The 13902-nt window shown below is 48.3% G+C and overlaps 1 protein-coding gene across 1 annotated transcript; it reads left to right on the top strand.

Annotated features, from left to right (window-relative positions):
- LOC125356795 lies at positions 1–13902 on the top strand. The gene is made up of 5 exons (XM_048353501.1): positions 1–57; positions 5626–5719; positions 6033–7045; positions 7516–7699; positions 13751–13902. Exons 2-5 carry the CDS (start codon positions 5671–5673, stop codon positions 13900–13902), a joined length of 1398 nt encoding a protein of 465 aa, XP_048209458.1. The 5' UTR covers positions 1–57; positions 5626–5670.

Genomic DNA, 13902 nt, shown 5'->3' with positions numbered 1-13902 from the left:
CACTGACGGGGCTGATTGACAAAACCGAGAGGATTGTAACGGAACAATCGCCCCTAGGTGAGTCTGAAACCATGAAACACCGCAGAGCAGGTGAGGAGAGCATGGAACCACTCCCCAAGCAGAATCTCCACAAACAGGGAGCAAAAGAACTTTATGGGGGGGGGGGCGGGGGTTATGCATACTCATATTGTAGAGACTTACCATCCCACCCCTCTGCAGAGCAGACTATAATGGCACCCACTTAAAGACAGGGGGACAGATCCAGGCGCAGGTGGGTCATGCCTCTCGTCCTAGCTGCTCAAGAGGCTGAGATCTGAGGTTCGTGGTTCGAAGCCAGCCTTGGTAGGAATCCATGAAACATGGCCAAAGCGTTCATCTTGAGCAAAAATAAGCTCAGAGACAGCGCCCAGGCTGAGCTTCAACAGGCCTTTGAGATCCACTCATGAAAAACATTTTAAGTGTCTCACAAAAGGAGAGTCTCACGAGGAGAAAGTTTTAGCACGGATTTATTTTAGTATTTATTTTAGTATAGCAGAGTTAAAGTAGGTAGAAAGAGAAGCATTTCCTGCTCCCCATGCAGGACTTGGCAGTGAAAGACACAAGAATGGCAGCTCCTATCAGTAACCTTTGTACCTTTTGAGCTGGGCAAGTTCACATGACCTGGCAAGTCCTTAGCCTTAGTGAGTTAGGGTAAGATAAGTGGGAACTGGTCTGCCGTTTGCCAGATACTCCTTTCTTTCTGTCTTTACCCATCCTTGAAAAGTTCCCAGATTTTTATTATTTCCCAGGAGAAGGCAGATTGTAGTAGGGCTCCCATCTTGTAATTTAACATCCAGAAGTACTTGTGGGGGGAGGGCCACTTAACTACTTGTTGAGTTGATATCTTAGTTTTAACTCTGAATCTGATCCTTTTGATACTAAAACGTAATATAATTTCTGTCTCCACATCTATCCTGCCTTGGCTGGACATTGGCTAGTAATGTTGTGATTTCAGGAACCTGGGTTTAAAATTGAGATCAGAGGAACACAGTGATTGCTACTCCGGTGGCTGAGACCTGGGGGACTGAAGCCAGCTTGAGTCAGGAAAACCTGGACTGGAGGGGTGACTCAAGGGGTAGAATATAGTGACTGTTAGCTAGAAAATCTGGAGTAGAATGTAGTTACCTCCAGAGTTTTATCACTGTTTATCACCCAGCGATTATCATTGTGTTGTTTTTCAGACTCTTATCTCCTTTCACAGCCAGGCTTTTTGCTTTGCTTTTGGCGTTTTTTGTTTTTGTTTTTTGGTCCTGGGGATTAAGCCCAGAGCCTTGCACATGCTAAGTACACATATTCTATCAGTGAGCTACAACTTTAAAATATGGCATGTATGTTTCTGCTATCTCTATACCTCCGAATCAATTCTAACTCTTTAGATCTTTCCCCCCAGTCCTAGGGCTTGAACTCAGGGCCTGGGCATTGTTGCTGAACTTATTTTGCTCAAGGCTAGCACTCTACCATTTGGGCCATAGCGCTACTTCCAGCTTTTTCTGTTTATTACTGGGGAATTAAACTCAGGGCTTCATGCATGGTAGGCAAGCACTGGTACCACTAAGCTACATTCCCAGTCCTAGAATTTTTGTTAAACCAATCCTGCATCATTTTCTCTACCCTTCACAGTACTTTCTAACATTTTTAAGCTTTTATTTATTTATTTTTTTGGCCAGTCCTGGGCCTTGAACTCAGGGCCTGAGCACTGTCCCTGGCTTCCTTTTGCTCAAGGCTAGCACTCTGCCACTTGAGCCACAGCACCACTTCTGGCCATTTTCTGTATATGTGGTGCTGGGGAATCGAACCCAGGGCCTCATGTATACGAGGCAAGCACTCTTGCCACTAGGCCATATCCCCAGCCCCATTTTTAAGCTTTTGTTCTGCATCTGTGTCTGTGTCTGCGCACACTTGTACATGCTAGTGTTGGGACTGGAACTCAGTATAGCTCTTTTAGTTTTTATATCCTAAAAACATTGTTGACAAATCATATTCTCTTTCATTTTTAAGTTGTTTCTCTAGATTCTTCATGAGTTTAAGTGATTGCAACAATACTCTTTCTGTAATTTTTTGTTTGTTTGTTTTGGTTAGTGGTGGGGCTTGAACTCTGGGCCTAGTCGCTGTCTCTGAGCTCTTCAGCTTAAGGCTAGCACTTTACCACTTGGGCCACAGTGCCACTTCTGGTTTTCTGATGGTTAACTGGAGATCAGAGTCTCACATACTTTCCTGCCGGGGCTCGCTTTGAACTGCCACCCTCAGATCTCAGCCTCCTGAGTAGCTAGGATTACAGGCATGAGCCTCCCATGCTCCTGGCTTCTGTAATTTTTTGTGTGTATATGAACGAGCCCTGGCTCTTAAACTCAAGGCCTGTACACTGTCCCTCAGCTTTTTTGCTCAAGGCTAGTGCTCTGCCACTTGAGCCACTTCTGGCTTTTTGGTGGTTAATTGGAGATAAGAGTCTCACAAGGGCTGGGAATGTGGCTTAGTGATAGAGTGCTTGCCTACCATGGGTGAAGCCCTGGGTTTGATTCCTCAGCACCACATAAACAGAAAAGGCCAGAAGTGGCCCTGTGGCTCAAGTGGTAGAGCAGCTGCCTGCTTCAAAAGGCCCTGTGTCAGCTAATTTCAGAGAAGGGCTGTGCTTTACTGCAAGGCCTAAGATGGTAGAGTATCTCCTGAGATGGAGAGGGAGGAAATCAGACTAACAGCCTCTAATTCAGTTTCTTGTTTTTTCTTCCCAACTGCTAGTATTACAGGATTGTACCACTAACACTCTGTAAACTTTTTTTCAAAAATTGTAAGTTTTACTTTGTTGCTTTTTTTCCTTTATCTACTTTCCGCACAGAATTTTACTCTAATGAGATATATTTACATTAAAACACTTTTTAAACAGTTGCTGGTGGCTCACATCTATAATCCTAGCTACTCTGGAAAGAGAGATTTGAAAATCGAGTTTTGGAGCCAGCTCAGGCAGACCAATCCTGCAGAGTCTTACCTCCAGTTAACCAACACAAAGCTGGAAATGGAGCTCTGGCTCAAGTGGTAGAGCCCTGGCAGTGAATGAAGAAGCCAGGCAAGAGCCTGAAGCTGGTACTAGCATACATGACCCCCGCCTCCACACACACACACCCTAATACTAAGAATTAAACTCAGAGCTTGTTGCAAAATATGCAAATGCTTAACCATGAGCTATTTTCCCAAGACCTGGAACAATTATTTTGTGTTTTGTGCCAGTATTGGGTCTTGAACTCACGACCTTTTGCTCTTGCAGCTTTCTTGTTCATAGTTAGCATCCTACCACTGGAGCCATGACTACATACAGCCTGCCACTTTGCTGCTTAATTCAAGATAGTCTGCTAGATTTATGTACCTAAGCTGGCTTTCAAGTAGCTAGAATTAAAGGTGTAACCCACTGGCACCCATTTTCAAATACTTATCAAGCATAAAATTTATTGGAGGGGCTGGGAATATGGCCTAGTGGTAGAGTGCTTGCCCTGGGTTCGATTCCTCAACATCACATAAGAGGAAAACGAAGCCAAGGACCGTGTTCGGGCCCTGAGTTCAAGCCCCAGGACTGGCAAACAGGACAAAAAAAATTATTGGAAACTTTTCATAATGAAATAGAACTAATAATTCTTTTCAATTAGTATCACTGGTTGAATAATATCATTTGTAGGGAGGTTAAAAATGTTAGTCACCAAAACTTTTTTAAAAAGAAAGTTAAGCTAGCACAAGAAAACATTTACATACTTAAGTAGTAAATAACGAAAGAATGTTTTTAACTGTGTGTGTATATGTTGTGTTGTATTATGGTCAACAGAGCACTACCCAGACTTCCATATAGTATAAGTCTAGTGAGATTTAACCAAAAAGAACCTTGTACCCGGTTTGAGAGGCAGAAGTGAAGCAGGTCCATGCAGGGAAAAGGGGTCAACGGCGCATCTCACTGACCCATGGGAAATGGTTACAAGGTGGTTGCACGTGGCAGACAACTAGATAGATTATGTTGAGATGAAAACTAAACTCCCTTAAATGTAAGTCCAGCTTCTTATATGAGTCTAATATTCAAACAGATGCCAAAGCTCCTTGAAATAAAATTCACAACAGAGAGAGTAGCTTGACTTAAACTCCTAAGGGCTGTCTGTGGTGCACACAGCAGCTTGCTTACCACTAGTACTCCAAACATCGCCACTTTTACTGGCTCATGGGCCAAGTGGTAGAGTAGCTAGCCAGGCAGGCAGGGCTCCTGATAATGCCTTTTTTTTTTTTTTTCCCCCTTTTGCCAGTTCTGGGGCTTGAGCTCAGGGCCTGGGCTCTGTCCCTGGCTTCTCTAGGCTCAAAGCTAGCACTCTACCACTTGAGCCACAGCGCCACTTCTGTTTTTTTCTGCTTATATGGTGCTGAGGAATCAAAGCCAGGGCTTCTTCACACATGCTAAGCAAGCACTCTACCACTAGGCCACATTCCCAGCTGGATAATATGGCTCTTGATCTGGGCCCCACTCAAAGTTGATAGCCTTTTAGGCTATTTAGAAGATGAGTTAGAAGAATCCAGTGAGCTATGAGTTGTCTCCAAAATCTAAAATCCCATGGACACTGTATTTCTTTCTTAGCAGTAAGAGAGGCCAGATGTTGCAACTTACGCTTCACCTTGAGAGGGATAGTTCACCTTACCTCATAAAAACATCTCACTGAAAAATTGACTTCTCACTCTTTAGTACACATATCTTAAGATGGTGCTACTTCCAATTAGCATGATATCAATATACTAACCCAGTGCAAAGGAGGATAGGATCTCTGCAGATGAGATTATGATGGCTGAAGAGTTAATAGTGCTGGTAGCTTACACCTGTAATCCTAGCTACTCAAGACCCTGAGTTCTGAGGATCATGGTTCAAAGCCAGTCTGGGCAGAAAGGCCATGAGCCTCTTATCTCCAATAAACCACCAGAAAACCAGAAGTGGCATTGTGGCTCAAGTGGTAGAGCACTAGCCTTGAGCTGAAGAACTCGGGGACAGCTCAAGCTCAGAATTCAAGCCCCATGACTGACCAAAAAAAAAAAAAACTGAGGGGCTGGAAATGCGGCTTAGCGGTAGAGTGCTTGCCTAGCATGCACAAAGCCCTGGCTTTAATTCCTCAGCACCACATAAACAGAAGAGGCTGGAAAGTGGCGCTGTGGTTCAAGAGGTAGAGTGCTAGCCTTGAGCAAAACGAAGCTCAGGCCCTGAGTCCAAGCCCCAGGACTGGCCAAAAAAAAAAAAAAAGTTGATAGAGTCCTAAGTGAATGAATGACTACTACTAGTTCTGCTAGCTCCAAAAAGAAACCTTTTTGTTGGTCTTTACCACAAGTTATTCACCAAAACAATAACTGTATACATTGGTCCAAAGGCAGTATTGATTTGTGCCAGCTATAAAAACTACATTTATAGTTATCTATTTCATACTCCATGATCCATCTGGGATCATCAGAAGCCAAATAGCTAAATTGAATGAGCATGTGGTAGGAATCACATGGTTAGTGGTGGCAGTAAACTGCAGTCACTCCAAGAAGACACTATTATTACTCTTGGTTCACTGTTTTCCTTTTTGTTTTTGCCAGTACTGAAGTTAGAACTTGGCGCCCGAACGCGGGGCAGGCAGAGGAATGCACGGCCGGGAATTTCGGGGTTCAGTGACTCCACAGATTGCGCTGAGTAAGTGGATTGTCAGAGGAGAGGGTCCCCACCAAGATGGGTCAAACGCATAGCCAATGGAGTGAACCAGCTGTTAAGATATTACGGTTCATGCTCAAAAATACCGGACAGACTGTTTCAGATTCTGCCACCAAGCGGATTTGGGAAAAGTTGACCCAGGCCATCCCATGGTTGGTTAAAGCTGACCCACTTTTGTGGGAAGCCTGGGGCCAGCTGGGGAGGGAGCTGGATGGCAAGGAAGAGGAGTTGGGAGACGATCTCCCTCTCGTGATCTTCCCGATCATCACCTCTGTTAACGCTTGCTTTTCCACAGGAGAGAATCCATTGGGTCGGGCGGGGGCTGTAAAGGAGAGCCCTCGGGGAGAAGGAGGCGACCCTCCCGCGGACCTGCCCCGTCCTGATGGGCCTAGCTTCCAGAATCCCGGACTAGATGCCGCGCTCCCGAGACACGCGGCCAGGAAGGGCGGTAGCCGGCAGCCCCTGCCGTCGCTCCCCCCATCCTCCACCAGACACCCCGCCCTGGACCCGAGAAAGCCCGCCGCGCTTTCGCCGCAACCACTGCTGTCATCGCCGCTTCCGCCGCTGCTGGACTTCTTACCAGGCATGGGTGACACGGTAGACTTTCATGTGAGAAGCGTAACGATTGGGTGGGAGCCTGGGGAAGTCAAGGAATTTCGAAATCTTAGAAAAGCGGTCGATGAAAAGGGACCGAACTCTTCTTGGGCTCACATCCTACTCCGTGGCCTGAACCACCGGCTTTGCACCGCACAGACGTGGAGGCGCGTAGGTCAGCTCCTGCTTGTTAGGAAAGAATACCTGAAATGGTGTGCCTCCTTTAGGAATGCGTGCTATGCCCAGGCTGAGAACTACCGAGCAGCCAATCCCCCAATCCCCATCACCTTCGAAATGATGTATGGGCCCACCAATCCACATGTTACTAACTTTCAACAGGTCCCTCTTCCTGCCCCCTGCCGGGGACGGGTGTGGGCCCTGGGGATGTGGGCATGGAGATCCTTAGAGAGAGAGCCCCCAAAGACCCCAACACTAGAAGTTACTCAAGGGGCGGCAGAGGACCTCGCCTCCTTTGTCGAGAGGGTGGAGGGAAGTCTTCAGGAGAAGGTTCCTGGGTTCCAGCTGGACCAACTTGTCAGGTCCCTGGTGTGGGACAGAATGAGCCCAGACCACAAACTAGCTTGTGCGGGAATGAAGGATGAGCCTCTAGAAAGCTGGATATTTGCCTGTCGGGATCTCAGTACTCGGACCCGCCGGACACAGGCGCTGACTGCCTCGCTTGATGAGGACCCCGCGCCTGCCGCGGCCAATGAGGTAAGCAGAGGGCAGTGTTATGGGTGTGGTGGCCGTGGCCATTTCAAGAGAGAATGTCCTTCAGGCTCTGTAAGACCTAGTGCCTCATCAGGAGGACACTCAGGCCAAACTAAGGTGCTGCCTAAGAAACGTTGCCCCCGGTGCAAGAAGGGTTATCATTGGCAAAATGAGTGCAAGTCCAGGTTTGATGCTGGGGGAAAGCCTTTAAACTAGCAGTGGGGCGCCCTCCAGCCCCATCACCCAAAGGAGGCAACCAGTCTAGTGACCAGCCCTGTGACCAACCCGGCGACCTGCCTAATGACCAACCTGAGGCCCGCTGGGTGGTCCCGATAGTCTCACGAACCAGGCCAAATATGGAGGTTACTATAGCCGGGAAAAGGTTCCGATGCCTAATCAATACCGGAGCTGACCAGACTACATTAAGGAAGGAGGAAATTCCTCCTTGTTTGGATTTGATCTCTGGGCCCCAGATGACAGGAGTAGGGGGCGAAGTTGAGAGTGAAGTAACTAGGAACCGGCTTGCCTGGAATGATCCGGATGGTAATAAGGGAGAAGTGCGTCCCCTGATCATGGCAGGCTTACCAGACAATCTGCTGGGACGGGATAGCTTAGAGAAGGCCGAGGCCATGGTCTCCTCAGGCCAGGGCCCGTCAGGTGGCCCTAATGGCCATCAGGGAGTGCCTCCTCCTGAGACCTCAAGTCAGGAGGCTCCTGTTTCTTCTACAGGGCCTCACCCCCAATTCTAAAGGCCACTGTTCCTACCGTCCTTGCCATTCGATGGCTCCCGGGTCCCCCGGTGTAGATGGAACAGTGGCCGCTCCCCTCAAGCAAGTTAGAGAGATTAAAGGAAATAGTATCAGAACAACTGTCCCTAGGGCATATTAGACCTTCGATGAGCCCTTGGAACAGCCCTGTATTTGTTATACAAAAGGCCTCAGGTAAATGGAGGATGGTACAGGACCTAAGGAAAATTAGTGAGCGGATAATTCCCGCGGGCACCCCTTGAGGGGGCTGCCATGGATCCCCCTCCATTCCTCGAGATAGACATTTGATTGTAATTGACATCAAGGACTGTTTCTTTTCCATTCCCCTTGACCCCCAGGACTGTGAAAAGTTTGCCTTTTCCGTGCCCTCAGTTAACCACCAGGGGCCAAACCAAAGGTATGAGTGGGTGGTTCTGCCCCAGGGCATGGCTAATAGTCCAGCCTTTTGTCAGCATTATGTGTCACAAGTCCTCCAACCTCTTTGGAGCCAGCCAGATATTATTCTATTATGTTTATATGGATGACATCATTATTGGGGCAGCCGACGTCCAAGTGTTTGACTCGGCCTATAGGAAATTACAAACACTCCTACAAGGAGGAGGACTGCATATAGCCAGTGACAAGATTCAGAACGTATACCCCTTTAAGATCTTAGGGGCAGAACTTAAACTAGACTCCGTGTGCCCCCTTAAACCCCCGTTATCCTTCAAGTCATCTTATACTCCGGTAGAGATGCAAAAACTGCTAGGTGAGATTAATTGGCTAAGGCCTTGGCTTCACCTGCCTACAGAAGAGCTGCTTCCACTCCATGACTCCTTAAAGGGCAAAGCGCCCACTGATGTTATTACAATAACGCCATCACTTCAAGCAATATTCCAGAAAATCCAAAGGGCCCTAAATGTGGCACAGTTAGCTCACTATAAGACTGAGTGTCCACTCTGTCTTTGGATCCTCCCCGGGTCTGAGCTTTCCTCAGCCGCTATTACCCAGTCTGGCGAGCCTCTTCAATGGGTGCATACATCGGTGGGAGGAGCTCCCAGGGTTTATTCCCAGCTGGACCAGCTAGCTGACTTAATAATTAAGGGCAGGTCCCTAAGGCATTATGGGCGAGATCCTGATGTGCTAACCATTCCCTTACTGGCTGTCAGATTTTGAATGGGTCAGAAGGAACCATAAACGGGTGTCTAGTGCCCTGGAGGGTTTTATGGGGAAGTTAGATTGCCATTATGGAACTTCGAGGTGGGTGACCTCATTCTCCAGGCTACAATGGACCCCTCCTGTGCTTTTTTCTACCAGGCCTCTTGTCAAGGCTGCACATGTTTTTACAGATGGAGGAAGTGCGGGGTCTGCCGTGGTGGTATGCCCTGCCTCCTCCCCTGCCTGTGGGAAAGGAAACACCCATTATTTTGAAGCAGTTACCGGGTCTGCGCAGTTTAAGGAGCTGTACGCAGTCGCCCTGGCACTGACCCATGTCAAACAGCTGATGAATTTGTTTTCTGACAGTTTGTATGTGGTTAATTTGTTACCAAACCTAGTGTCCTCATATATTAAGTTAGATGAGAACCCAATCACCCCTCTAATGATCCAAGTCAGGTCTCTGTTAAAAGAGCGGGCTGAGCCTATATTCTTATAGCACCTTCGCGGACACCAAGGATTGCCTGGGGACCTGGCACAAGGTAATTGTATGGCCGACCAGCTGGCCACTAACGGGATTATTACAGCTATGGCTGTCTTAACAGCTTCAAAACCTTCAAATGGCCCAAGGATTCCACGAGCCTATGCATTTAAACTGGAGAGGGTTACATCAGAGATTTCCTTCAGTTCCTATAAAAGATTTAAAAAAGATTATTAGGACTTGCAAGTCATGTATGCCCTTTCTGCAAGTCCCTCCTTTGCAATCTCCTGGAGTCAACCCCAGAGGCTTACAGCCTAATGTTATCTGGCAGACTGATGTGTAACCCACTACGCTCCTTTTGGAAGGTTGAAATATATATTTATGTCTATAGACACCCAATCTCATGCCTGCTGGGCCACCGCCCATACGGGTGAAAGGAGCCGGCACGCTGAGAGCCACTTCTTACACTGTTTTGCTATCCTGGGGCTCCCCCTACAAGTAAAGACAGATAATGGATGGACCTTGTTTCACCAGCAAGCCTTTACAGGCCTTTTTCCAAATGTGGAATAGTAAACATACCACTGGAATACCATACAACCCAAGGGGTCAGGCCATAATTAGGAGGCATAACAAGACCCTGAAGGATCAATTATTAAAACAAAAAGGGGGGGAACCCCCATGACCAGCTGAGGACAGCGATGTTTACATTGAATATTTTAAATTTCTCAAAGGACCAACCTCTGTCGGCTTTCCAGAGACACTGGTCAAGCCAAACACCTTACGTAAAGGTGGAAGTCCGTTGGAAGGACCCCCTCACAGGAGCATGGCGAGGCCCGGACCCACTTATCAGTGCGGGAAGGGGCTTCGCATGCGTTTTCCCAATTGGGGAACCGAATCCAATCTGGATACCAGCTAGAGACTTAAAATATTGTTCATCTGACCGACCACCCAAGGGCACCTGCCCTTGAGGGATGTCTCCCCTTACTCTCTCTAGGAAAAACAGAGACCCTGGTGGATTCTCCATGGGGAGACGGAAAGCCTGCCTGTGTACATTGGTGGTGGACCAGTGCCAGCTCGGCTTGCTTCCTGGGCATCGCCTGGCGTCCCGTGGCACAGTGTTTTGCTGTGGCACCGTCGTCTGCAGCGTCGCACATGAACTAAAGGAAAATTTTGCACACTGTTGTTGCTTCCTTTGCTCCTCCCCTTGCTGCTTATCTTAGGGACCCCATTGCAGGGAAATAGGAGCTTAAAGGGTTTTGACACCTTAATGTTTTATGATAAATGTTTACAATAAGCAAAGAAATTGGCACCTTGGTCCAAATGTTTACGTTAAAGTGTTTACTAACCAATGCTTTAAGCTACCAGCGCCTTGGCTGTTGTGGACCAACGAAAGTTGCCAGAGCCAAAGTTTGGACCTGTTTCTACCTCGCTACTGGAGAGAGGGAATGTTGTCTGCGTCATCTCGGGTGGCACCAGATCGGATCAGGACTTCTCTATCTCTTATGGACTGAGCCAGATAAGAGAGCCTCTATTGCATTGTGCCTGTGTTATAATTGCTCATGTGCTACAACTGTTCATGTTTGCATCCGCCCTGTGTTACAATTGTTCACGTTATAAGTGCCTTATGTTCACATTTGCACCCTGCTTGCCTTACCTTCTGTTAGTCAAAACAGGTCTCTGTGGCAACGGGCTAGGGCTGTTCGGGTCAACAGTGGCATTGTTTTTGACCAGTTGGGAACCCCACGAGGTTAGTCATAACGCCCATTAGAACCCACTACTGGCCGGGGCCCAGAGGCATGAGGCAGAAACATCAGGGCTTTCTCTCGAATGCCAATGCCGCTCTCCCCGAGTTCTCCCATCGGGCTGGCCGCCCGGCAGGTAGGTGAGCCTGAAGTGCCAGGGCGTTCTTTTTGCCGATGACGGGTACGATCTCCCACGGGGGAGGCAACCTAAGACAGGTGCGCCCTCGAGTAAGGCGCCTCCTGCTGTTCAAAAAATAAAGGAGAAGGAGTTGTGGGGATGCTGGCTGTATACACAGAGGGCGGTCCCCGACCGGCCCTCCCCTCCTCCCGCCCTGGGGCCGCATGGCCGGAAGCCACTCCCACGCCTTCCGGGTCCGGAACCGGAAGGAGTAGTTCTGGCTCAGCCCGCCTCCCGTCTCGATCTCAGGTCCATGTGGATACCTCCAAGATGGCGCCGCCGGAGCCCAGGGGCGGTTCTATTGGGGCATGACGTCAGCCTGTGGGGGAGTCCCAGGGTGCCACTCTTGGCGGAACAGCCCAGCTCAGCCAATCACCAGCCTCCATCTAGTCACCCCAAGCCCCTCTCCTTCCCACCTTCGTCACCGTAATAAATTCTTCTGCCCTCCTTTTGGGAGGAGACAGACTGGCACAACAACCTGGAACTGACTTTCCCGCGTCGGCCTCGGACACGTGAGGGGGGAGGGGGGTCTCGGCAACCTTTCCTCAGCTCAGCGCAGGCCATGAGAACACGCTTTGTTCCTTCCGCGGGCGGGAGGGTAAGGCCGAGTGTTCTTTCATAGTTTGGGATTTGAGCATCTCCTCTGGAGAAGTGGGGAGAGGGGTCGCGAACCCCGATAAGAACTCAGCTATTCTACTTGTTCAGCACTCTACCACTTGTCACAGCCCCATTTCTGGCTTTTTCTGTGACTGACTACGGGGCAGGCTTTGAACTGTGGTCCTCAGTTCTCAGCTTGCCGCGTACTATGGTTCCACGCAGGCGCCACCAGCACCTGGCCAGCCCAGCTTTTTTTTTCCACAGACTTTTTTGCCTGATCTAGCTTCAAACTATGATCCTTTGGATCTTAGCTTTCCAAGTAGCTAGAATTACAGACATTAGTCACTGGTGCCCAGTTTGGTTTATTGTTTTTATTATTAGATGCAAGTGTTCATATAGTGGATCTTTTTCCATTCTCTATTTTACATCTGCTTTTCCATTCAAGTGTAATTTATGTTGTTGCTGAAAGTAAACTGCTCTTTTACAAAATACAGAGAGAGGTGCCCGTCCTACCTGTGCTCATGGGTTAATGTAAGGCTCAAGCGAGAGTGTGTTAAGGTGCAGTGTAACTCTAGAACCCCAAGGCATGGGAGAAACTATAATTTCTACCTCCTTTTCGTCGTACTAGAAAAGATGAGATTACTATTTCTGGAGGGCAGGGTGGGTGTCAGTACTAGGGCTTGAACTCAGGGCCTGGCACTGTCCCTTAGCTTTTTCACTTAAAGATAAATCTCTACCACTTGAGCCACCACTCCACTACTAGTGTTTATTGATTGATTGATTGATTTTTAGTGCCAGTCCTCAGGCTTGAATGCAGAGCCGGGGAGCGGTTTCTGAGCTTCATTTGCTCAAGGCTAGAACTCTACTTACCACTTGATCCACAGCTCTGCTTCTGTCTTTGAGTAGTTTGTTGGAGATGAGAGTCTCACCGACCTATCTGCCTGGGCGTCTGGCTTTGAATCGAAATCCTCAGATCTCAAATCTCCTGAGTAGTTAGGATTACAGGTGTGAACCACTAGTGCCCATCTTATTTCCAACTTTTTGGTAGTTAATTGGTGATAAACAGTCTCACAGACTTTCCTTTCCAGGCTGGCGTCACAACCCAACCCTCAGATCTCAGCCTCCTGAATAGACATAATTATAGGTGTGAGCCATTGGTGCCCAGCTCTCATCTTACTATTTTGATCATAGGTCTTTTTGCTGTTTTTGGTGTTGTAAGTACTTGCAATACACTGAAAGTTAAGTAAAAATAAGGAACATACTGAAAGATACCAGGGTGTCTCAAGACACCCAGAACTCATGAGCAGGAAATGCACTTGAGCTTCGTGAGTTACTACACTAAGGACCTGAAAGGCATTGGAAACTAGTGGCCGTGAGAATGCACTTCTCAGATCTCTTCAGAAGAGGTACTCCTAGAACTTACACAGAAGACTGAATCAGGGGGGCCATTATCACCCATGTCCAAGTTTAGTGTCAGAATTTTAGCTCCAAACTGCATGGGTATACTGCAGAGCAGCTCTCTGCAGAAATTGCTCCCAACTGAAGAGAGCCTCCCTACCCAGAGTCATACCCTGTCTCGGGACAGCAAGCCTCCAGTGCATAGCTGAGGCTGAGTCTAAAGGCTCAGCTCACACCTTGCTCAGGACCATTCTAAATGACAGCTTCAGGTCTGTGTGGGGTCAGGTGACATGCTTGTCAAGACTTCTTTGCAGCCCGATACCTTGTCTGACCAAGACAGCTTGCTTTCCCTAAGGATCAAACCAGCAAACACCCTGAACTCCCTTCCCGCCATGTTCCTCTCGCCTCCAGTCTCCTGCATGTTCATCTCCAACCTTGTGAAAGCCAACCTGAAGCAGACTGTCGTGGCGCTCAGTGGAGCATCCCTGCCCTCGTGGTGGGCCTACACATGGGCTCTTTCTAGACTGCTGGAGCTCTGCTACTCCTCCCAGCTTTATCTCTGA

Source organism: Perognathus longimembris, chromosome 8, assembly GCF_023159225.1.
Source record: "Perognathus longimembris pacificus isolate PPM17 chromosome 8, ASM2315922v1, whole genome shotgun sequence".
NCBI lineage: Eukaryota > Metazoa > Chordata > Mammalia > Rodentia > Heteromyidae > Perognathus > Perognathus longimembris.
This window is presented reverse-complemented; position numbering and strand designations above follow the sequence as displayed.